Source organism: Lampris incognitus, chromosome 1 (genome assembly GCF_029633865.1).
Source record: "Lampris incognitus isolate fLamInc1 chromosome 1, fLamInc1.hap2, whole genome shotgun sequence".
Taxonomy (NCBI): Eukaryota; Metazoa; Chordata; class Actinopteri; order Lampriformes; family Lampridae; genus Lampris; species Lampris incognitus.
Genome location: NC_079211.1, coordinates 106,137,907 through 106,162,909, shown reverse-complemented (window position 1 = coordinate 106,162,909; position 25,003 = coordinate 106,137,907). Strand labels below are relative to the sequence as shown.

Here is a 25,003-nt window from a genome sequence, read left to right as displayed (position 1 = left end):
GAGAACCAGGAGGAGTTGGTTGTTGAGACGGTGACAGGATCGGAAAAAGCAGTTTCATAATGGATCAACATGTAGGCTGATCATGCTGCAGTTTGTTTGGTAGGACCTGCCATGACAAGTTCACGCCAGGCGAGACGAAAAGACAAAGTAAGAAGAAGGAGACTAGAAAGAGAAAAGGGGGGCAGTAAAGGCAAGTATTTAGATAATAAAGGCTTTGAAGGGGCATCTGGGTAGTGGAGCGGTCTATTCCGTTGCCTACCAACACGGGGATATCCGGTTCGAATCCCTGTGTTACCTCCAGCTTCGTCGGGCGTCCCTATAGACACAGTTGGCCGGGTGGGAAGCCAGATGTGGGTATGTGTCCTGGTAGCTGCACTAGCACCTTCTCGGATCAGTCAGGGTGCCTGTTCGGGGGGGAGGGGGAACTGGGAAGGGGGGGGGTAGTGTGATCCTCCCATGCGCTAAGTCCCCCTGGTGAAACTCCTCAATGTCAGGTGAAAAGAAGCGGCTGGCGACTCCACATGTATCGGAGGAGGCATGTGGTAGTCTGCAGCCCTCCCCGGATCGGCAGAGGGGGTGGAGCAGCAACTGGGACGGCTCGGAAGAGTGGGGTAAATTGGACGGGTACAATTGGGGAGAGAAAGGGGGGGGGGGCTTTGAAAGATGACAGCCAAATGTGCTGAGCTTACGGATTTAATAAGAGCCCAAATTGGACAGAAGGCCCAGATATATCACTAAACGATGATGGCGTCAGTGATGGTGATGAGATGGGTAGCATTTGCCTCCAATGTCAAAAAATGGTGAAGCCGTTCTAAGTGCACAAACCGAGGGAGTTGTGTTGAGATTCTCAAAAAATTACCTTTTATTGGTTGTAACACTAAAAGAATGAAATAATCCACCCACCCCTTCATGAAAGATGATGTTATGGCCGTAATCTCTGATGGTGTGGTCAGTAATGGGCAGCTCCTATGGGGAAAATTAAGTGGAATTTTAATATCTACGTAGGTCTCTATGCATGGACCACAAATGCAGTGTAGTGAAGCCACATTCATCTGCACCACAAAGTAGAGCAAGGGGGCAGTGGCATACTTATTTATCTTTGAAGGCTCTTTCTTTTTCTGCTTTTAACTGAGCTGAGAGAATTTCCACTTCTATGTAGTTTTTTTTTTTGACCTGTTGACAATGATTTAAAAAAAAAAACTAATGAAAATGAGATTATCAAAAGAGTTAAAACCGTCAGTTTTTCACCGTGGGTAGCCCTAAAGTGGGCTGGTCTGATGCGTGAAAGTCCCAGGCTGTAGAAGTAAATTAACCGCCGAGCTATCTCTGAACACAGTGTGTCGAGGACTTGGCTTTAAGATCCTCCCCGGCTGTGCGTTGCCTCTACTCTTAATAACGGCTCGCTGGAAAGAAAAGCAGTTCTCTGGCAGTGATCACATGGGAGCCGATGTCGGGAATTGTTGTGAACTTTATGGGGTTTTGTGGTGCCATGTAGAGCCACTTTTCAAAACCATTTTGTGTTTCAAAGTTCTGCATAAATTGTTGTTTAGCTAAGGTCACAGGGATGCCAATATTGGTGCTTGAGCTTAATGTAAGGGTACCAGATGAACCCCCTTTTTTTTTTTTTAGCTCCCCTAGCACATTCATATATGGCCTAATTTCTGCTGGCTGGCAGCCTTCTCTGTCTTGGTTATTTCATCCTGTATGTGTTGAGTCTTGTCTCGCAGTTGCATATCATTGAAGTCGGTCAGCCAGCTACGGGAAACCAGCCCTTTGCCAAGAAAGCAGTGGATGTGTTCTTCCCTCCGGAGGCCCAGACAGACTTCCCTGTTGCTATGCAGGTAAGGAAGCCCCCCCCCCCCCGACTGGATGGTTTAAAGAAAGACCTTAAAACACGGCTTTATAATCATGCATTTGCCTGAGTTGTTCCTTTAATGATTTCAATGAACCTTCAGGCAATCGCAATCCCTGTTGTGCTGAGGTTCGACTCCCCACCAGAATTTCATTTCCCTTAACGTACATGCATTAGACTCTCCGCTGGTTTTCTCTTTCATTGAAATAAAAATGTTTTCAGAACAACTCGGCTGATTTGGATGTCGTCTGTGACGGGCTCGCTAGCATGATGACTTCATGATGAATAAATACACTGTAGGCCATCCTTGACGTTAATGGCACCAGGGAGAAAATGAGGAGGGGGGTGTGTGTGTGAAGATTTTGGCAAGGCTGTTTTTTTAAGCCTGCCAACATTTATGAGCCGAGTCCTTCTGAAAACAGTCTTTTTTTTATTTCAATGAGAAAGAGAATAGCGGAGTACTGAAATGAAGAAAACAAGACGAATGTAGCCTACAATAATGTGTGTACATGGTAATAGGAGTGGAAATGTGGAGGGACTGACGTCTTTTTTTTTTATTATGCCTGCTTAATATGGCTCTTTTATTACTAATCTGCTTTTTAATCTATTCTGTGACGCATGTGTGACATAAGTGTGTGAAGTTACGCGATATAGAAATTGATCAATGCATAAAATTCACTCAGGTGGAGTAGACTTTATTTGAATGTGATTAGTGTTTGACACATTTTTCATTTTGATTTCAGTGTGTGAATACTGTACAGCAGAGACCCACTATCTACAGATTTCTATCATATAAACCCAATAATATATATAAAAACCCAAAAATGTTTATTTATTTATATATTTTTTAATGATTTTACATTCTTGTCCGTCTGTTATTCCCAGATACTCTCGAGGCCAATGTCCGCAGCAAGCGCTGACACACACTCATTAGACCCAGTATTACTGTGGTCACCAGGCAGGTTTACGCCCAGGAGACAAACATAACACACATCTTTTTACCTGGTGTGCTCCCTTTATCCTCCATGTCAGCTTTATTGGACCCATGTGCGTCAGTGACGTGTTGAAATACACTGGTTAATGTTAACTACCATATAATATTCACCTCAAAGACATTATACTTAAAAAAACTGATATCTGAAATGATCTCTTGAGTCATTTGAGTCTAAAATTGTACTTTCCAGGAACAGTCCAAAGACATGTAGGTCAGTTGAATTGGACGTACTAAATTGTCCCTAGGTGTGAATGTGTCAGCAGTGTGATGGCCTGGCGGCCTGTCCAGGGTGTCTCCCCGCCTGCCGCTCAGTGACTGCTGGGATAAACTCCAGCATCCCCGCGACCCTGAGTAGGATAAGCGGTTTGGATAATGGATGGATGGATGGATGTTAACCTGCCTCCCCTCTGGATGAATTTCTTTGCAGCCTTATTGGTTCTGTCTGTCCATATGTGAAATATATGTAGCACTGTTTATTTATTACCACAAAACCCTCCTGGATCACTACCAAAAGTACAAAAACATTGTGGATAACGCAAAACCTTGCCGCTTGCTCGTGTCTGCAAAGCTGCTGGTCCGCTGGTAGAAATTACAATTGTGAGTCAGACATGATGTAACCACAGAACTGCCGGTGAACATTGGCCCTTCGTATCTTGGATACTCTTTTCCAGATATACAGGAAGCCCTGACCCTCTTTCTCATCATAATTTCAAAATGTTGAGCTAAGCCCCCAGTGCTTTTATGTGAGCATCACACCAAGTCAGATCCCTGTTGTACGTTCAGACTTTACTTGTTAATCAGTGGAACTTTAATGTGTTCCCTCAGATCGGTGCTAAGCATGGTGTAATATACCTGATCACAAAGTACGGCTACATCCACCTGTATGACCTGGAGTCTGGAGTGTGTATCTACATGAACCGGATCAGTGCAGAGACCATCTTCGTAACCTCTCCCCATGAGCCCACTTCTGGGATTATCGGGGTCAACAAGAAGGGACAGGTAAGAAATAAACCTAAAACAAAGTCAACAGTCTACCACGTAACCACATGACCTCCTACAGGTGGTAAATATAGACATTGTTGTGTTTTTATATATTCTGACATGCATTTCTTTTCCTTGCATTTTCAGTCGCTCTTATCTCCGAGGATTTTTTTGGAAATCATAATTGAGCTTTACACATCTCAGGACTACTTTACTTTGGTCTTATAAGTATGTGGTGTGAATACATACATCTACCTGTTCTCTCTAGGTATTGTCAGTGTGTGTGGAAGAGGAGAACATTGTGAACTATGCCACCAATGTTCTGCAAAATCCAGACCTGGGCTTAAGGATGGCCGTGCGGTCGAATCTCGCTGGGGCTGAGGAGCTGTTTGGCAGGAAATTCAACACTCTGTTTGCTCAGGGAAGTTACTCCGAGGCTGCTAAGGTTGCTGCCTCAGCACCCAAGGTAAAGCTATATTTATTAATTCCCAAGTATGCATGAACATCGCTATGAACATGACAATATCGGTTCATATTCAGTCTCCCTCTTCACCTCTTGGCGTTTTGTTTTTGTTGTTTTCTCTGCTCACCCTACCAAAAATTCCTCTGTTCGTTCCATGTCTTATCCAGGGTATCCTGAGAACGGCGGAGACCATCCGTAAATTCCAGAGCGTCCCGGCTCAGCCTGGCCAGGCCTCTCCACTACTGCAGTACTTTGGTATCCTGCTGGACCAGGGCCAGCTTAACAAGTTTGAATCTCTGGAGCTATGTAGGCCCGTCCTACAGCAGGGCCGCAAGCAGCTGCTGGAGAAATGGCTGAAGGAGGACAAGGTAGGGCCCGAGTGTTTCCAGCCATTGACTTTCTGTGAGATTGTTGGACAGCATTCGCTCTCACGGTGCAGTTTTGATGCCAAAGTGTCGACATTTTGCCTGCCGCCGTCTCGCTCGCATTTGGGCAGTGGGTGAAACTTGGAATCAGAGTACTATAAGATGGAGTTATTTGAGAGATACATGTTGGGAGAGATCTTAAGATGAAGGGAATTGGTAGACAGGAGAGAACATACTTGAGTGGGAAAAAAATTGAAGTGTAGCTCACAATTTAAGTTTTGGTAACACTTTAGTATGGGGAACGTAGTCACCATTAATTAGGTGCTTATTGGCATGCAAATTAGCAACATATTGGCTTTTAATTGGTCATTATTACGTACTCATTAATGCCTTATTCTGCATGGCCTTATTATACAACCAGTAAGCCATTAACTATGAGTTTTCCCTCTATAACCTTAGAATTATTGCTTATTAGTAGTACCATCTCAATATGCTTTGCTTAGTATGGACTTTATAAGGTGGTAGTACCACAAGAAGAGTTATTCTCCCTTACTAACACTTAATGAATATGGTCTGTTCTTACATAACAAAACACAAAACTACAAGTGTTAATAGTGTTAAATTACTGTAAATTAAGTTTTTGTTACTTAGAATATGTTCCCCATACTAAAGTGACATCTTGATCATTACTAATTCACTAGTAATTAAGTTTTTTTTATGTTCCCCATACTAAAGTGTTACCTAATTTTTTATTTGGTTTCTTTTTAGTTTGGCCTGTGCTCTATTCACTGATGTGGGTGTGGACGGGGTTGTGCGTTGTACTGGAAACAGCCACCAGAGAGCACGAGAGATGTTTTGGCCTCCAAAAGCACCCATGTTGTCCACTTCCTATAAAGTTTATGTCTGACATTGACAAGCATATACATCATAAGCTTGGTTGGAGTCAAATATACATAGTTTCCTACCTGGTAGTGACTGACATGAACTTGGTGACGGGTTGAACGGATGGAGTTAGCATGGCCAGTTTACGTTTCCTTGGTGTAGCCCAAAAATAACATGTCTAACCCATAATCTCTTTCTGTTCGGTCACATACAGATTGATGATTGTACTAACTAAACACTGACTGTATTTGAATATCTGTTTGTTTGTTTTATTTTTTTTAGCTGGAGTGCTCAGAGGATCTCGGAGATTTGGTGAAGGCCTCTGACCCGACCCTAGCCCTGAGTGTGTATCTCAGAGCCAACGTCCCCAACAAGGTCATCCAGTGCTTTGCTGAGACGGGCCAGTTTCAGAAGATAGTGCTCTATGCCAAAAAGGTACTGTGAGCCCCTCTACCGTCCCCTCAGAAACACTACCATTTCAAACCCATCTATTGCACATGACTCGGAGGCATTTCTTACATTATTGATTATTTATCTTTCGCATTCTGAGGTTTAAAACTGTACTGTGGTGTCTAAATAACTGTTAGAATGATCAATTTGTAGGTCAAAAGTTGCATTTTGATTCTATGTTTTTTTGAAAAATAAAATACATGAGCTAAATAAGCCATGATTAACATTACATATGTTCTGGTATTTTTTATTTTTTTAGGTTGGCTTTACCCCAGACTGGGTGTTTTTGTTGAGGAATGTAATGCGTGTCAGTCCAGATCAAGGCCTGCAGTTTGCCCAGATGCTGGTCCAGGATGAGGAGCCATTGGCTAATATCAATCAGGTAATGGGAAGCACACACCACCAACATGACCGTTGAAGCTAAGGGCTTTCACTGATGTGCTCCGTCGCTCCCACGCGTGCCTTCTTCATGTGCACACACACATGCACACACCCATGCAAGTACACACGCTCTCTCCTCCTCCCTGTGTTGTTCCAGATGTGCCAACAATGCCAGGAATTCACTGGCTCGGTAACCTCCTCCTCCTTTTAAGGCCCCATCATCTCTCTGCTCGGCCCAAATCTTAACCAGAAAACTTGACTTTAAGCTTCCGTCAGCGAGGCAGGCGGCGTGCTTTCAGTTTTGGCTTTTCCACACATCCTTAAAAACATGGAGCGGGAACATCTGGCCACCAGGCCCACAAATCTTATTAACGCCATGTGAATAGAGGTCTTTATTGTACCCTGTGTGCTGACTCAACATGGTTCAATATAATGTACGAGTAGAGTCTAATCTTTTTTTTCCCTGGCTATGCATTCAGTCTTATTCTCTCTCTGTCTGTGTTTCTCTGTCCTGCTCGATAGATTGTGGATGTGTTTATGGAAGGTAGTCTAATCCAGCAGTGCACCTCCTTCCTGTTGGATGCTTTAAAGAACAACCGGCCGGCTGAGGGACATTTACAAACACGCCTGCTTGAGATGAACCTCATACATGCCCCACAGGTATACTACACATTCACAAACTAGCCAGAATCACTTTTACTGGCCAAGTAAGTTTGCACATAACGTGAATATGTTTTTGGTGTGTTCCTGCCCATCAACGACACGTTTAATTTAAAACTATAAAATGATCAATGTAGTTTGTTAAAATTATGAGTAAGATCAAAAATGAAATGCCAAAATTAGAAATAGGAATTAGAAATTAGGAATTAGAATAAAAAATTAGAAATTGTTTTCATATCATTTTTGTATGATCTCTTTAGCGCTAGACTTAGTGCACTGGCAGGACTCTATATTAGATAATAATGATAATCATTACATTTATATGTAGCACATTACATTTATTACATATATTTTTACTTATATATATATTTATTACATATAGCCTTACATTTATATTGTTTATATAGATACCAGCAGTAGGAACATATTAACAGAAATAATACTATTCCGTTGCCTACCAACACGGGGATCGCCGGTTCGCACCCCCCCGTGTTACCTCCGGCTTGGTCGGGCATCCCTACAGACACAACTGGCCGTGTCTGCGGGTGGGAAGCGGAATGTGGGTAGGTGTCCTTGTTGCTGCACTAGCACCTCCTCTGGTCAGTCAGGGCCCCTGTTCGGGGGGGGGGGGCTGGGGGGAATAGCGTGAGCTTCCCACGTGTTACACCCCCCCCCCCCCGTGAAACTCCTCACTGTCAGGCGAAAAGAAGCGGCTGGCAACGCCACATGTATCGGAAGAGGCATGTGGTAGTCTGCAGCCCTCCCCGGATCGGCAGAGGGGGTGGAGCAGTGACCGGAATGGCTCAGAAAATAGGGTAATTGGCCAAGTGCAATTGGGGAGAAAAATGGGGGGGACCATAGTGCTTTATAATGCATCTACAATCTGCAACTTTGCTGCTGTCACCAAGTTTAACATTTTTGTTTTGTATATGTATATTTACCCTGGTGTGTGTATATTGTGTGCTTTTGTAGGTAGCAGATGCAATCCTGGGGAACCAGATGTTCACCCACTATGATCGTGCCCATGTTGCCCAGCTGTGTGAGAAGGCTGGTCTGCTGCAGAGAGCTCTGGAGCACTACACCGACCTGTATGATATCAAACGAGCTGTGGTGCACACACATCTGCTCAACCCCGAGGTACATGTTTAGTTATGCATGCTCTCTGCAAGCAGCCATCTTTTATTCTCTGTTAACGATGTGTGAAAGCGCCAATTGACCTGTCACCTCCCTTTCTCTTTTTGCCTCACCGTTTGTCTCTCGGTTCTCTCCCTCTAGTGGCTGGTGAACTTCTTCGGCTCTCTGTCGGTGGAGGACTCGGTGGAGTGTCTCAGGGCCATGCTGTCCGCTAACATCAGACAGAACCTGCAGCTGTGTGTCCAGGTAGCGTCTAAGTATCACGAGCAGCTGGGGACACAGGCACTGGTGGAGCTGTTTGAATCCTTCAAGAGTTACGAGGGTAGGTGTAGCACGCGCGAGGAGAGAGAAGCGAGTGCAGGAGGCTGGTTTTAGGACATGGATCTTGGGTTGGCCTGGTCTTTTTGGATCTAGCTATACTGATGATTTTCATTCACACTTAAACCAAAATGAATGAATTAATCTGTCCAGACTGTAAATGATAATGGATGATAGACATTTCTCTCACCCTATTTCATTCCTTTTTTCATTCAAGGCCTGTTTTACTTCCTGGGCTCAATTGTGAACTTCAGCCAAGACCCTGACGTTCATTTTAAGTACATCCAAGCGGCATGTAAAACTGGCCAAATCAAAGAGGTGGAGCGAATCTGCAGAGAGAGCAACTGCTATGACCCAGAGAGGGTTAAAAACTTCCTTAAGGTGAAATGCTCTCAGTGCTTATCATGAGATGAATACATTTATCTGTGTGAAATGAGTGATGCAGGCGGCACGGTGGCGCAGTGGTTAGCGCAGTCGCCTCACAGCAAGAAGGTCTTGGGCTCGAGCCCCGGGGTAGTCCAACCTTGGGGGTCATCCTGAGTCGTCCTCTGTATGGAGTTTGCATGTTCTCCCCATGTCTGCGTGGGTTTCCTCCGGGTGCTCCGGTTTCCTCCCACAGTCCCCCAGAGACATGTAGGTTAGGTGAATCGGCCATACTAAATTGTCCCTAGGTGTGAATGTGTGTGTGTGTGTGTGTTAGCCCTGTGATGGCCTGGCGGTCTGTCCAGGGTGTCTCCCTGCCTGCCGCCCAATGACTACTGGGATAGGCTCCAGCATCCCTGAGAGCAGGATAAGCGGTTTGGATAATGGATGGATGGAAATGAGTGATGTGCAATGCCTGTTGCAGGGTTACCTTACAAAAGGCGACTACAAATCAGTCCAACTGCCGTTTACAGTTTTGTCATCCATCAGACAGACAACACTTGAACCTCAACTTGTTTCTGCCTTTAATCAGGAGGCGAAGTTGACAGACCAGCTCCCGCTCATCATTGTGTGTGATCGCTTTGATTTCGTCCATGACCTGGTGCTTTACCTGTACCGCAACAGTCTACAGAAGTACATCGAAATCTATGTGCAGAAAGTAAGTTCATTGCCACCACTTATAAAATCCAGCCGTACTGCCATGTAGTTTCTCCTCCTTCTCAGTTAAATTACTTTTATTTATTTATTTGCAGTCTTGTTCATGGCTTTGTCTTGTTTTATTCTCAGGTGAACCCCAGTCGTCTCCCTGTGGTGATAGGTGGTCTTTTGGATGTTGACTGCTCTGAAGATGTTATTAAGAATCTGATCATGGTGGTCAGAGGACAGTTCTCCACTGATGAGCTGGTGGAAGAAGTGGAAAAGAGGAACAGGTACTTTTATGATTGAGAAATGCACTTCTTTTGGTTTGTCTCTTTTTGTTGCTGTTGTGGTACCTGATCCAGTATCGCTAAAGATGGGACTTCCGGTGACATTGGAATGTAGAAGACCTGTTGGTCTCACTCTCCCATGAGTTTACTTGAAAATAGTACATTTTCATAACCCCTGACAATCAAAAATATATTTGCGAACAGAAACTGTTATACATAGTACATACCGAGATAATGTCGAAATCAATGAAGTCATCTAAGAGGGGAGACGTCGAAGTTTCGACCACACCGTGTGATAGCCCAGGTATGGCTAGCATAGCTAGCCTGCTAGAACAGCACAGAGCTAACGTCTCTGCCGATTTTAAAGTGGCCTTTGCAGCTCTTGAGGAGAAATTGAACAACACCCAGGCTATAGTAACCGAACACGGTTAGCGTGTCGAGGCTCTGGAGTCGACGGCTGACCTACATGATCAGCGAATCAAAGAGCTGGAGGAGCGATGCAAGGTCTTAGTCGATAGCAACGCCAAGCTGATTACCAAGACAGCGGATTTGGAGAGTCGGAGCCATAGGAATAATATCTGTATTATTGGACTCCCCGAATCTATCGAGGGGCCTCGACCTACGGACTTCTTGCTAAAGATGTATAGCATAGTACTACAATATGACTGCCAAGGCATGGTTCAACACTGCGAGGGTCAGAAGTCTCAGTGCCTATAAGATCGCCCCTGTAAAATGATGTTAGAAATCATGGTCCTGTCAGACCATATGGGTAACTGCTTTCACTGAGTGGAATATTTTAGGATAAGTAGAAAGGTAACTTTCACAAAATGTGATTGCCATTACAATTTCTTCTCAGGTTAAAGCTTTTGTTGCCCTGGTTGGAGTCCCGTATCCATGAAGGTTGCGAGGAGCCAGCTACCCACAATGCCCTGGCCAAGATCTACATTGACAGCAACAACACACCTGAGCGCTTCCTGAAGGAGAACCCTTTCTATGACAGCGCTGTAGTGGGACGCTACTGTGAGAAGAGAGACCCCCACCTGGCCTGTGTGGCCTATGAGAGAGGCCAGTGCGACCTGGACCTCATCAAGGTGCTTGGCTGAATTATTTTTACCATAGTATTATAGACAATATTGGAGACAACCTTGTTTTGTTTTTGTTTTTTACTGCTGTTAATAAAATGTCGTCATCCCTTACTTGATTTGTGGTGTAGGTGTGCAATGAGAACTCACTGTTTAAGAGTGAAGCTCGCTACCTGGTACGACGGAAAGATCCAGAGCTGTGGGCGAATGTCCTGGAGGAGAACAACCCCTACAGACGACAGCTCATTGACCAGGTCAGGAACCCTCTGGTCTCCCTGATGTGTGATACGAGCTGTTAAAGGAAAAGAGATCATGATTTTCACCATTAAATATTATCTCTCTCTATAGATATGTGGTGGGCATAACACTCCATTAGCAGCCATAATATTTAACAGTCTTCTGCCTGTCTCTTTAACACTGCTGAAATTAAGTGGAGATGTGTCTCTGGGAGACAGTCTGTGAATTGCAGTATTTATGTGGCATTCGATAGCATTTGCCACAACAGCTGTATATATTAGCATTGTTATTTACATTTTCTTATACAGTGTTGTCTATTTCAGTGTAGCCCACTGACAGCAATGGCAAACCAGGAAGTAAGCGTTGTGGTTTTCACCTTCACAGATACACACAATTTTGGAAGACTGCTCAGTATTATGCCTCCTAATTGAGCGTTATCGTTACAACATATACTATATGAGACAGTGGCACTGATGAAAAGACAGGAGGCGGAGCTGGAGGTGGCAGAGTTGAAGATGCTAAGATTTTCATTGGGAGTGACGAAGAAGGACAGGATTAGGAATGAGTATATTGGAGGGACAGCTTAGGTTGGACGGTTTGGAGACAAGGCAAGAGAGGCAAGATTGGGATGGCTTGGACATGTGTGGAGGAGAGATGCTGGGTATATTGGGAGAAGGATGCTGAATATGGAGCTGCCAGGGAAGAGGAAAAGAGGAAGGCCAAAGAGGAGGTTTATGATGTGGTGAGAGAGGACATGCAGGTGGCTGGTGTGACAGAGGAAGACGCAGAGGAAAGGACGAGATGGAAACGGCTGCTCCGCTGTGGCGACCCCTAATGGGAGCAGCTGAAAGTAGTAGTGTGTGTGTGTGTGTGTGTATGTATATATATATATATATATATATGTATATCTTATATAAATAATATTTTGCTCCTCATTTGTCAAGCACTTTTATCAACACCACTGACGGTTTCCGAAAAGAAAAAAAAAAGCTATTATATAAATTTTTGATCCCTTTAAGTAACGTCAGCTGGCAGTGCTTACTCTTATGTCTCAGGTAGTGCAGACGGCTCTTTCGGAGACCCAGGACCCGGAAGAAGTGTCAGTCACAGTCAAGGCCTTCATGACTGCAGACCTGCCTAATGAGCTCATTGAGTTGCTGGAGAAGATTGTGCTGGATAACTCAGTCTTCAGCGAACACAGGTACATGGCTATTCACCACGAACACCTCCAGGCCCGTGAGTCTGTGAGAGATAGTGGCAATATAATCCTACAGTCAGCTTCTTTTTTTTTTTTTTGTTCATCCTCTCATTTTCATTTTGTCTCTTTGTCCTTGATATTTTTTTTCCAGAAACCTCCAGAATTTGCTGATTTTGACGGCTATCAAGGCGGACCGTACCCGTGTGATGGAGTACATTAACAGACTAGACAACTATGATGCTCCAGATATTGCCAACATTGCGATCAGCAATGAGCTCTTCGAGGAGGCCTTTGCCATTTTCAAGAAGTTTGATGTCAACACCTCAGCCATACAGGTAAAATGGAAGTGTCATTGTCCGCGGTGGTGTAGCGGTCTAAGCATCGGCTTTGTGTCGATGCAGTTGCCCACTGGTGACCGGGGTTCGCGCCTCGGTCTCGTCAGATCCGACTATGGCCGGACTCGATGAAGCAGCAATAATTGGCAATGCTGTCTTTGGGAGGGGGGCGGAGTCGGCTTGTGTTCGTCACATGAATGCGTTTCTGTGTGTGTCGGAGAAAGCAGTGGTTCAGCCTGGAGGCGCCCCGTCATGAAAGTGGCGAGGCGCCTCCTTCGAGACCACCGGCTGGAGAGATGCAGTTGGCAAACGCATGCAGTACGAGGGTGGGTGTTTGAACTAAAATAGGGATCGATTGGCCACTAAATTGGGAGAAAAATCAGAAATAAAAAGAAAAAAAAGAAAAGAAAATGGAAGTGTTACTGGTCGTGCAAGTTGGTCCCATTTGTTGATGTTTTCCTCAGGTAAGTGTTGAGAAATCCTGATATAACTCCGCCCTCCTCTCTATTCTATAGGTATTAATAGAACAAATAGGGAACTTGGATCGGGCCTATGAGTTTGCCGAACGCTGCAATGAGCCTGCAGTGTGGAGCCAGCTGGCCAGAGCTCAGCTCCAAAGAGACCTGGTCAAAGAGGCCATCGACTCCTATATCAAAGCCGATGACCCCTCGGCATACATGGAGGTGGTCAACGCTGCCAGCAAGAACAGTAAGGCTTTGCTATGCAGCGTAACTCTTCAGAACGCTGGTTATATTGATTTTTTTTTTTTTTAATCATTAAGGGCATAACATTTTCTTCCTGTGCGACTGAATTTGCTCCTTGTTTGATTCATTAACAAATTGTTTTGAAGATAACTGGGAAGACTTGGTCAAGTTCCTCCAGATGGCTCGTAAGAAGGCCAGGGAGTCGTACGTGGAGACGGAGCTGATCTTCGCCTTAGCTAAAACCAACCGTCTGGCCGAGCTGGAAGAGTTTGTCAGTGGGCCCAACAACGCCCACATACAGCAGGTAAAAATAATGTGTAATGATCGTCCCACCTTTCTGAGACTCGTATGGTTCCCTTTTAAAGCTGAATGCATACTGATGAGCTTTATGTGGGTATCGTTCTCTTTGTCATCAGGTGGGCGACCGGTGTTATGAAGGGGGTATGTATGAAGCAGCTAAGCTCTTGTATAACAATGTGTCCAACTTTGCCCGCCTGGCATCTACACTGGTCCACTTAGGAGAGTACCAGGCAGCCGTTGACAGTGCCAGGAAAGCCAACAGCACACGGACATGGAAGGAGGTACCTGCACAAAGCAAATCTGTAGTCCCTACTGTCATACTGTTTATCATTAAAACATACGTAGCAGTATTGAATGGGGTCTTCTAACAGGAAGCCATAACCAGGCCTTGGCATTGCCCACGTGCTGTGTATGATTTCCCCTTTTGATAACTCATACCTTTTGCTGATTGAATGAAAAAAAAAATTTTTCAGGTATGTTTTGCATGCGTGGATGGCGAGGAGTTTCGTCTGGCCCAGATCTGTGGGCTCCACATTGTGATACACGCCGATGAGCTAGAGGACCTGATCAGCTACTACCAGGACCGCGGCTACTTTGAGGAGCTCATTGCTCTGCTCGAGGCTGCTCTGGGCCTGGAGAGGGCCCACATGGGCATGTTCACTGAGCTGGCCATCCTCTATTCCAAGTTCAAGCCCCAGAAGATGAGGGAGCACCTGGAACTTTTCTGGTCCAGAGTCAACATCCCTAAGGTAGAGAGAGAGAGAGAGAGAGAGAGAGAGAGAGAGAGAGAGAGAGAGAGAGAGACTGTGAATGTAGTAGTCTGTTTCTTATGTTTTGTGCATCAGGTGCTACGTGCGGCGGAGCAGTCTCACTTGTGGGCAGAGCTGGTTTTCCTTTATGATAAATATGAGGAGTATGACAACGCCGTCATCATCATGATGTCCCATCCAACAGATGCCTGGAAAGAGGGGCAGTTCAAAGACATCATTGCGAAGGTAAAACCTTTTCATTTCTTGTACAAGATTACGGTCTGACCATATTTGTATGTAGCTATTTTTATTCCTTGTAAAGCATCTATCTGCTCTCTAAATTTGGCTATGCCTGGTTGTGTTTGTGTTTCACTCCCTCAGGTTGCCAATGTGGAGTTGTACTACAAAGCCCTGTCTTTCTATCTGGACTATAAGCCCCTTTTGTTGAATGACCTGCTGACCATTTTGTCACCACGGTTAGACCACAGCCGAGCCGTCATCTTTTTCACCAAGGTAAGCAGTTTGTGGCAAGGTCAACGCCAACATAAATCGTACTTTTCAAATACTGGCTTTCTTTGGTTGGTACAGTAAAGAAATGTTAAAGGGAAGTGGCTTTCGTGTGCATGTCCAGGTTCATCAGCTGAAGTTGGTCAAGCCTTATCTGCGGTCTGTCCAGAGTCACAACAACAAGGGTGTCAACGAAGCTCTGAACAACCTTCTCACTGAGGAGGAGGACTACCAGGTTGGTTTGTTTTGGTACTTTGACTGCCGCTTATTTAACTAAGGTGTATCACTGTGTGTGCCCTGTTCTAACTCAAATAACCGTTTTGGGGGGCCTAGCTTTTGTGGCCACTAGATGGCACTAATGAGAACAGAGTTACAAGAGCATTAACGAACTAAGGTCCTGTTCACACTTGGTATTATAATGTGTCTCGGGTGATTGGGTCATGGCGAGACAGCTAGAAATAGAGATGTGAACACCTCCAAGACAAATCGAGAATCTGGTCATCCAAACCACCTTTGGAGGTGGTCAGAGACGAATGCAACTGCATTGGTGATGTCATGTGAACACATGCATCCTGACCAGTTAGGACCGCGTCCTTCGTGTTCACAAGAGATGTTGTACAAAAATCAGTTCACACATCCACCACTGCCATGACACAGTTCTACAATTAATGTCAGTGTAGTCCTGTGCGCCAGTTAGTTCATCCTTACATTGACAGTCGTAGTCTGACAGGGTAGTGGAACCGTCCGTCCATCCATCATCCAAACCGCTTATCCTGCTCTCGGGGTCGCGGGGATGCTGGAGCCTATCCCAGCAGTCATTGGGCGGCAGGCGGGGAGACACCCTGGACAGGCTGCCAGGCCATCACAGGGCCGACACACACACACACACACACACACACACACACACACCAAGGGACAATTTAGTATGGCCGATTCACCTGACCTACATGTTTGGACTGAGGGAGAAAACCGGAGCACCCGGAGGAAACCCACACAGATACAGGGAAAACATGCAAACTCCACACAGAGGACGACTTCCCCCCCCCCCGGGTCCAACCTGGGGGGGGGGGGGGCTTGAACCCAGGACCTCATTACTGTGAGGTGACCGTGCTAACCACTGCGCCACCGTGCCGCCCAGTATTGGAACCGGCAGGGCAAAAAATATTCTCGATTTTTTTTTTTTTTTTTTCAAGAATAAAGTCGGCATTTCAAAATTAATGCTGATATATTTTGAGAAATTGTCAACATTTTGAAAACAAATGCTCCAAAGCTGTTTTTCTCTACACGCCGTGAAGTTGGGCGTCTTCGGTAAAGTCAGGCGTCTTTTGTAAAGTCCAACCACCCGTCCATAATAGCAGCACGGTCTATAGACTTTCTAAATAACATAAAGAGTATAGGTAAACTCAGGAGCATCTCTGGATGCCAGAGACATTTCAGATTTATAGCCAGAAAGTCCACAATGTCCCCACATGGGAAACTCACTAATGAGTCCAAAACAGGCTGCAGCCCCGTGTGACCCTGAACAGGATTAAACGGGTAACAGAAGTGAATGAATCTATTCAGATGAGCAAGTCAACACATACTGTACCACATTTATGGAGGTAAAATAAGACCTGAAAGTCCTCTGTCATACCTGTCATGGCATGGGAGACCTGTCACGCTATAACCCAAAAATAACCTGTACATTGCCAGTTTAATTAAGTCGACTTATAAACAGCAACATTGTGTAGGCATATTAAGTATTTTCAATTTGATCATCATCTTTATACTATCTTTATTCTGATTTATGCTTACTAATGTTTTTATGCCACTGTCCAGTCTGTAGACCATAGATACTAGCTCAAGTTAAGTTAACTGACAGAGCGGAGCGAAATATGTGGGGCTTCACTGACGAGACCACACTGAGTGTGCAGAAGTGATGTACGCAGTTGTTCCCACATTGAACTGGAAAGTAGAATCCAATCATAAGTATTGGAGACACATGCTAGAGATGCGTGTTGATACCGGGTGTGAATCGTAATCCGGCGCTGACACAGTCTGTGTATATCTGGACTGAACAGGGCCCAAGGATTTCCTGTATTTGATTTGATATATATGGTATAGTTTTTCCTCTTTTTTTTTTTTTAACTTTCTTTGTGTGTTATCCCCAAGGGCTTGAGGGCGTCCATAGACGCGTATGACAACTTCGACACCATTGGCCTCGCGCAGAGGCTAGAAAAGCACGAGCTGATCGAGTTCAGACGCATCGCTGCCTACCTGTACAAGGGCAATAACCGCTGGAGTCAGAGCGTAGAGCTCTGCAAGAAGGACAAACTCTACAAGGTAGAAAATCCAACCTCCACGGGCAATGTTTGAAACCGACTGCTTCATAACTGTTTGAATCAAAAATAATTTTCCTTCATCCCACAGGTGGCACTGTTTCCTTACTAGTTGAGGATGAGTCATGTGGGGCAGCTCACAGCGCTGCCCCCAGCTTAGTTGTCCATTGTTTTTCCAAAGTACAGTATTTGTTTCGATGTGTGCAGCTGGCCGGTCCTACGTGTTGGTTGCCCCCCCTCTGACCGTCAGTCACGCCACCGGCTAACATGCCTGTTTGTGATTCCTGCAGGATGCCATGCTGTATGCCGCGGAATCCAAGGATGCAGAGCTGGCAGAGACTCTTCTTCAGTGGTTCTTGGAGGAGGGCAGGAAGGAGTGCTTTGCCGCCTGCCTGTTCGCCTCCTACGACCTGCTCCACCCAGATGTGGTGCTGGAGCTGGCATGGAGACACAATATTATGGACTTTGCCATGCCATACTTTATCCAGGTCATGAGGGAATACCTCACCAAGGTTAGTGCTAGACAGCTAACTACAATCCAACTTGTAACCCTGACACACATACTATATCCAGCATTTACCAGTCAGTTAAATGCCCATATTGCTGCAAATATTACTGAAATTGATTTTTATCTTCCATAAACAGGAACTGGCTATCTTTCAGAAAAGGCAAATATTAGAACATTTCTTGCTGCTTCTTTCTTTTAATTGTTAACTAAACAGATTTATTTTTCTCAGATGATTAATTTCCTTTAGATTACATGTCTCTCCAAGTGAGAGGCGGACAGTTGTCTTTGAAGCCATATATGTATGTATTGAAAAATGGATGAGACATATCGTACAGTAGTCCTCAGTAGGGGTGTAACGGCACACAGGAGTCCAAGGTTGGGTACGTTTTCGGTACAGTGGGGAAAAAAAAGACATGCAAAACATGAGATTTCTTTTCGTTCATTATGAATTTATTGTAAACATATAAACTTGTAAATGGTGGCAAACTGGCCATCATTTCCTAAAGACATAAGGAATGTCATACCTTCCTTAGGAAACATACCTACGTCTATTTTTTTATGCATGCTCAATAATCGAGATAAGAAAATCACAAGAAAGGGGCGTCTGGGGGTGGCGTAGCGGTCTATTCAGTTGTCTGTCAACACGGGGATCGCTGGTTCGAATCCCCGTGTTACCTCCGGCTTGGTCGGGCGTCCTTACAGACACAATTGGCCGTTTCTGCAGGTGGGAAGCCAGATGTGGGTATGTGTCCTGGTCGCTGCACTAGCGCCTCCTCTGGTTGGTCAGGGAAGGGGAACTGGGGGGAATAGCGTGATCCTCCTACGCACTACGTCCCCGTGGTAAAACTCCTCACTGTCAGGTGAAAAGAAGCGGCTGGTGACTCCACATGTATCGGAGGAGACGTGGTAGTCTGCAGCCCTCCCTGGATCGGCAGAGGGCAGGGAGCAACGACCGGGACGGCTCGGAAAGAGTAGGGTAATTGGCTGGACGCAGTTGGGGACAAAACGGGGGGGGGGGGGATTTTTCAAGAAATCAAAAATCAAAGAAAGTTGAATCAGTTCATTTTGACACGATGTTTCGCTCAATTATCTACAATGGAGTATGGTTACAGATCTGATGTGACAAAAACACCCATGGCGTTCATTATTGCTTTTGCCCAGTCTGAATTAGCGGGGGGGTTGCCTGATGCCACGGGCAGCAGGGTTTGCACTCCACTCTGTTTCTTCCTTGTACCAGTGATACTCACATTTGGCCGATGCCGTCTCAAATGAGGAATTGTGTTCAACTTACTGCCAGCAACATACCCGACCGGTTTCAGTCGAACAATGCTGGCATGTTGCCTTTGTCATATCCATGTGTCTTTGCCCTACTGTAGTTCACTGGAAAACCGGAATGTTCCCAAACCGGATGGATAAGGAAGGGTCTTCAAGCTCTGGCTTTGCGGTCACCATACTTACGAGACTGCATCATTTAACATGTGTTAATTCAGTTGCTAAGTTGCAGCTCTGTTATGGAATTGGAGAGGAAACTGAGTTTTTTTGGGATTTTCTCCCCAATTATACCTGACCGATTACCCCACTCCTCTGAGCCGTCCTGGTCCCTGCTTCACCCCCTCTGCCGATCCGGGGAGGGCTGCAGACTACCACATGTCTCCTCCTATACATGTGGAGTCGCCAGCCGCTTCTTTTCACCTGACAATGAGGAGTTTCACCAGGGGGACGTAGCGCATGGGAGGATCACGCTATTCCCCCCCAGTTCCCTCTCCCCCCTGAACAGATACCCTGACTGACCAGAGGAGGCGCTGGTGCAGCGACCAGGACACACACCCGCATTCGGCTTCCCACCCACAGACACGGCCAATTGTGTCTGCAGGGACGCCCGACCAAGCTGGAGGCAACACGGGGATTCGAACCAGCAATCCCCGTGTTGGTAGGCAACGGAATAAACCACCACGCCACCCGGAAACTGAGTTTTTAATTTTAGTTCCGCACACAGAAATGTAGACGAGAGGGCACATCTTATCTTGCCAAGTATCACTTTATTCACCAGCGTTTCAGTCAATGACCGTCAAAGCATAAAAGAAGTTATGCATGGAACCTGTGGTTAAAGATGGAGTATATTCACCCGGATCACAGAGCGAACCAAACATCCTGTACCGAGCCATACAAATATGTGTACCGTTACACCCCTATTGAGCAGTGGTCAGTAGTTTCCTGTTTAGCAGTCACGTCAGTATTCCTTTGAAAGGTGGTCTTCATGATTTCCTGTGTTTGACCTGTAGCCTGTAGATCACGTGAGGTCATCTCTGTGGGTTCTCTTTCAGGTTGATGAGTTTGCAGAGAAGGTGACGGTCTCTGGCCCTCTTTTTTTATTTCTCTTTTTGTGTTTTTGTCTGGTTTTGTTTTAACTTGTCCCTTAGGTTTCTGATGTAGGAACCTAGCATGGACCGTAGACTGAACATGCTCTCTAACATAGCTTCTTGTGGCTATACCTCGAGTCCTGGAGAGCTCTAGTGTGTGCAGGCTTCTTTTTTTTTGTAGTTACATCTACACGATTGTCCAAGCGGTATTCAAATTACCCACTGGGGTTGGGGCTGTTTGTTCTCGAGGGGGCGGGGGCGTTAAATGAAATTTCCATATGCTAATTTTGACATGGCTTTTGGACAAATGAGACGGCTATGCATGTTTAGCTGAAAAAGTAAAGCGTAGCCTAATTAGATTAAGCAACCGATCATGTTCCAGAAAGAAATGCAAAATGTAATTTGGTTGCCTATTAACATACAAACATTTCTATAACCGGCTACATGTAAATGATTCCCTTTTTGGGGAAACTTGCTTGATGTAACAATTGAATAGATGCATACCTTTGATAGGAGATGCTCAACTCCTTTCAAGTGATTTATGTCTCAACTATTTGAGTGTTATTAATGTCTCCAATGTGGACCTACAGCTTTCAGTCCAGCTCTCTTGCATTTTATAAACCATATCTGATGATTGAATGGAAATATCAGTCCCCCCCAAATATATTTAGTGTGTCAAGGAAGGTACTCTGGTCTAAAATGGAGTAAAACTTAAATCCACCAATATTCCTGGGATTTGAACATTGTCTGCGCACTCTACAGTTCCTCAGTATCAGGATTAGTCCATCCTGGCCTAACAGATACCTCTCTCCTCTCTAACGCCTCTCTCTTAGGCTGCATCTAGTGTTGTGTGGCATTTTTTTTGAATAGCCTTCTTCTTTTTATTTGCATCTGCGCTGATCCCACACCATTGGCTAGACAGTTAGAGAAGTTTCACAGGGCAAGGCGGCTTGTGTGAATACCTGTATTGGTTCAAGAGCAGGGTGACCAAAGAGGAAGGGGATGAGGAAACAAGAGAGCCGCTTTAGACCTCTTGGATGCCTCCCCGGATCGCTGACACATGATAGGCAGTCTAAAATGGTTGTCCAATATATCGGCATAGGCCTGCAACCACCTAACTGCAAGGGCTTCAGGTTCCTCTCATTTCCTGTCCCTGGGGGAACTTTTTCCAATTTATGTCCATTATAGTCATTGATTTTCCTGTTGCCGTCTTCCATAAATCACTTCTGAACCTGCTCGGGACCAAACCTAGCAGCTGGTCACTGCAGCCCTTGAGGCAAGATAATACCAATTCCTTGCTTTACTCTCGCAGTGGTTTTAACACCTTGCAAGAAGCTGTCCTGCAAAATATTTCTTGAAACCGTGCCCAGCCTTTTCACCAGCCTTACCGCAGATGGCAGTCAAACAGCGGCATATGCCAAAGAAATCTTCTTTTCCCCCACTATATCCAATTATCCGATCAGGGTTTTTTTGTACTTGCATTGAGCTACTATTGCACACTCATCAGGATTTCAGTGTCATTAAATTGTCAGTCACACTTTCTATTTTGTGTGTATTTCATACTTATGATTCATTCAGAAAAAAACAAATTCTGCACATTTTTCCCTTCATATTGACTCAAATCAGAGATTATGTGTTAAAAAAAAGAATACAGAAGATATAAATGAGCGTAGTTGGTTGTGTAATTGAAACTGACTTGCATCAGAAACCTCGCTAGCTTTTATTTAGCCTTTTGTTAACGGCTGTTTACCTTGTGGAAGCACATTGCCTGAAAATCACTCTGCACTACAGCCAAGTCACCATACATGCGCCTAGCAAAGATGAGCACAGCACTTAAGGGGGTAATACGTGTAGCTTGCTTTTAATCTGGCAAAATAGCCTCAGTGGAAGTTTGTTCAGTGGGCCTGCTTCACAGTGCTGAATGGGGAGCATGTGTAAAGCTTTGTCTGTTTACTGTTGCATATGACTTGAGTGTCAAAAACTATATCATCAGCATATATGCATGGATTTAGACTTCTCTTCACTGAAAATGCAAAATAATGCTATTTTAATCTAGTTCCCTGATTTTAAGTGTGCTTAGGGAATAGACTAAAGACGGCCTCTCACCTTTACTGGAAACTCTAATAAACACTCTCACCCAACCTGCATGGCCCCCTTCTCTCTGTTAACCGTTAACCTCAAGAAAGACTCAGCGTGCAGTGAATACTGTTTGTGTTTTAACCATTTTTAGTTTGTCTCTAGTGTATATGACCGTATCGCTTTATTATGTGCACTTATTCAAGCATCTGTATGTCCCAAATACCGCACTTTTGCCATTGTAATGCAGATTAAGTTGAGTCTGTGGGTTGTTAGGTGAGGGCTGAATTGTCGTGTTTGTTGTTTAATCTGAGAAAGGCACATCACTCAGAACAGTTGTAGACAGTTGTCAGTGACCTGCCAAATCTTGCATCTCTGGTATTGAGAGCTAATATCATCCCTTACACGAAGGAAGGGATTTCATGTCAGTCTGACCGGCCTAATTATCGGGATATGCATTAAAAATGATTAAAAAAAAACTACAGCATTCATTGGAATAAGAATAAAAAGCTTTGTTATTTTGGAGATGCCAGGTTTATGCAGGATACCCACAGAGCGTGTCAGCTGACATTGTCTTCGTTCTGTGCCGTGCGTGTGTGAGCCGTCTCTTACCGCCTGTCTTCTCTCTGTGCCCTCAGGTGGACAAACTGGAGGAGGCAGAAAGCCAAAGGAAGACCGAAGAGGAGGTGACGGAGCCTCAGCCAATAGTGTTTGGTAGGTTTACTGACAGCACTGTGCCTGCAGTGGTATTCGTCGCTGGTGGACAAATCGCAGATAATTGCCCCGCACCCTTCCCTTATTGAACACGGGCGTGGGGTGGGGTGGGGGGCTTGTAGATTTGTCTGTTTCTATCAGGCTGTTATTGCACACAGACTGACTTCAGCACCTTGCTGGTCCCGTTTTGATAAAACTTCAGTGTTTCTGTTCAGTGAGACCGAAATTACACCAATTGCCTGAAGGTGGCTGACCTAGCAGTTAACTGTGAAATCCCACATGAAGAACCTCTTCCCTTTCTTTTGACCCTCAGCTCTTTTAAAATAAGGCCGAACACTTTGCTGGAAGCTTTTGATTATTATCTTACACAGCACTGTAACTTTTAATTGTATTCAAATGTAATTTTGTTGCCTTATGTTGCTTTTATGTTTCATGTAAAGCACTTTGAACTGCCTTGCTGCTGAAATGTGCTATGCAAATAAATTGCCTGGTGCTTTGGATATATTCAATCTTTGGATATATTCAGTCCGGAGAAAGAAAGGAGACTTGACTACCACATAGTGGAACTTTTAACTGCAACACTAAATGGGGCGCAGCTTATTTCATGGGGACGGCAAGTCTAGTGCAAGGTTGTTTTGTTAAGCTTTTGTATGATATCTTTTAGTTTCAGTGTTGTGTTGAATTTATTGCTACAGTCGACATGTGGAAACCCTGCCGCTGGCTTTTTGGTCAGTTCAGAGATTAGCAGCAGCTTAGCTGCAAACCCACATTAACATTTACACCACTGCTCTCGCCCTCTTCAATCTAAAGGTCTAAAAAATGCTTCGTTTCTAATCCTGCCTTCATCCGTGGATAGTCTCTAAGCATCTGTGACACTTGATTGTCTATTTTATTTTGAATCCCCTACTTTTGTCACAACTGGTGAGCTACCTGTTGTGCACTTAGATGATATACTTGACATATTTGCTCATGCCTCTGATGTTAATGCCGTTCTGCGCACCCAGATGCCTGCGGGTTGACACGTGAATATATCTGCTGGCTGCTGGTGCTTTTGTGAGTCACTCTGGGTTGAAGACATCTGCTACAAGAGAAAATGTTAACTGTGTTTGTGTGTGTGTGTGTATACAGGTCAGCAGCTGATGTTGACCGCCAGCCCTGCTCCGGTGGCTCCCCAGCCGGGTTACCCAGCCTTTGGCTATGCGGCCCCGGGCTACCCTGCTCAGCCTGCTTACGGCTTCAACATGTAGGCCTTTTACCCCACCTGCCCCCAAAGGCCCTTTCTGCTTAAACCCCTCACATACATTGGAGCTGAACCACACCTAATCTCGCTGCTGTGGGGTCCCAAACGGAGACACCTTGAAACCGGCCACTACCCCCACCGCCACCACCACCACAACCACTCTGGAGTAGACTCCACCCTTAAATTTCACAGCCCTGCTCAGTGTTTCCTCCATCCCCCCCACCCCCCAATCCTTATCTTGACAGACCAGCCACTTCACTCATTCATCCACATGCTAAATGAAAAGAAAACCTGTATTCATCCGCTCATCTCTTCCCTCTCTTATACTCACTTTTCCTCTTCTTCAACAGAGGAGGATGAAGATACAGGCTTCTCCGACCTCCTGCCTCCACCCGGGCAATAATGACTACGTCACCCAACTACACTGCATGGCGTCACGTCTTAGCTCCTAGAAGAAAATGACATTCAATAATTCCATTAAACCATTCTCACTCTGCTCCATATCGACCGTTTTAACCATAGAGCAGTATTTTCATCATCGCGGTTTTTTTTCCTCTAGAAATACAGCACTGATGAGGAATAGACTTTGTTACTGAGGATTCAAGGTTGGGGGGGGTGGAATTGGGTTGGGCATAGACAAGGTGTGCCCCGACCCTGTCCCTCCAGAGCAACTGCTAAGACCTTACACATACAGGAGGTTGCAAAATGGGTCATTGTTCATGTTTGTTTTCCCAACTGTCTCAAGACGGTTACCGTGCAATAGTTTTTTGTTTGTTCGTCCATTTTATTACAGGTACCCAGGCAATGCTGTACACTAGTTCCGGGGGGCTACGGTAGTGTGTGTGT

General features: G+C 45.1%; 1 protein-coding gene and 1 long non-coding RNA gene across 6 annotated transcripts in view; one reads left to right on the top strand and one right to left on the bottom strand.

Moving 5' to 3' along the window:
• cltcl1 (clathrin, heavy chain-like 1) overlaps positions 1-24,627 on the top strand; it is a 34,569-nt gene extending 9,942 nt beyond the window's left edge. The window contains exons 5-33 of one of the 3 annotated variants that reach the window (XM_056275555.1): positions 1,728-1,841; positions 3,672-3,845; positions 4,096-4,293; positions 4,458-4,658; positions 5,820-5,972; positions 6,247-6,369; positions 6,891-7,028; positions 8,001-8,165; positions 8,304-8,484; positions 8,698-8,861; positions 9,436-9,561; positions 9,690-9,832; positions 10,686-10,920; positions 11,043-11,165; positions 12,204-12,349; positions 12,498-12,681; positions 13,197-13,389; positions 13,532-13,689; positions 13,802-13,966; positions 14,159-14,434; positions 14,531-14,680; positions 14,816-14,947; positions 15,066-15,176; positions 17,093-17,263; positions 17,550-17,771; positions 20,092-20,112; positions 22,842-22,917; positions 24,046-24,160; positions 24,508-24,627. In XM_056275555.1, the coding sequence (XP_056131530.1) occupies positions 1,728-1,841; positions 3,672-3,845; positions 4,096-4,293; positions 4,458-4,658; positions 5,820-5,972; positions 6,247-6,369; positions 6,891-7,028; positions 8,001-8,165; positions 8,304-8,484; positions 8,698-8,861; positions 9,436-9,561; positions 9,690-9,832; positions 10,686-10,920; positions 11,043-11,165; positions 12,204-12,349; positions 12,498-12,681; positions 13,197-13,389; positions 13,532-13,689; positions 13,802-13,966; positions 14,159-14,434; positions 14,531-14,680; positions 14,816-14,947; positions 15,066-15,176; positions 17,093-17,263; positions 17,550-17,771; positions 20,092-20,112; positions 22,842-22,917; positions 24,046-24,160; positions 24,508-24,517 (4,368 nt within the window). In that variant the 3' untranslated portion in view covers positions 24,518-24,627. Of the gene's footprint in view, positions 1-1,727; positions 1,842-3,671; positions 3,846-4,095; positions 4,294-4,457; positions 4,659-5,819; positions 5,973-6,246; positions 6,370-6,890; positions 7,029-8,000; positions 8,166-8,303; positions 8,485-8,697; positions 8,862-9,435; positions 9,562-9,689; positions 9,833-10,685; positions 10,921-11,042; positions 11,166-12,203; positions 12,350-12,497; positions 12,682-13,196; positions 13,390-13,531; positions 13,690-13,801; positions 13,967-14,158; positions 14,435-14,530; positions 14,681-14,815; positions 14,948-15,065; positions 15,177-17,092; positions 17,264-17,549; positions 17,772-20,091; positions 20,119-22,841; positions 22,918-24,045; positions 24,161-24,507 lie in introns of all 3 variants that reach the window. The other 2 variants (XM_056275547.1, XM_056275565.1) reach the window with 2 other exon arrangements.
• On the bottom strand, positions 9,620-24,606 carry LOC130108976 (uncharacterized). 3 transcript variants are annotated; one of them, XR_008809957.1, is made up of 5 exons: positions 24,489-24,565; positions 15,650-15,792; positions 12,191-12,390; positions 11,062-11,203; positions 9,620-9,803 (listed from the first exon to the last, which is right to left on the bottom strand). It is a non-coding gene; the product is annotated as an uncharacterized LOC130108976 (long non-coding RNA). The 3 variants fall into 3 exon arrangements; XR_008809966.1 differs by lacking the exons at positions 12,191-12,390; positions 15,650-15,792 and adding an exon at positions 14,558-14,643 and having other exon boundaries at positions 24,489-24,606; XR_008809961.1 differs by lacking the exon at positions 15,650-15,792 and having other exon boundaries at positions 24,489-24,531.
• Positions 24,628-25,003: the final 376 nt, after the last annotated feature.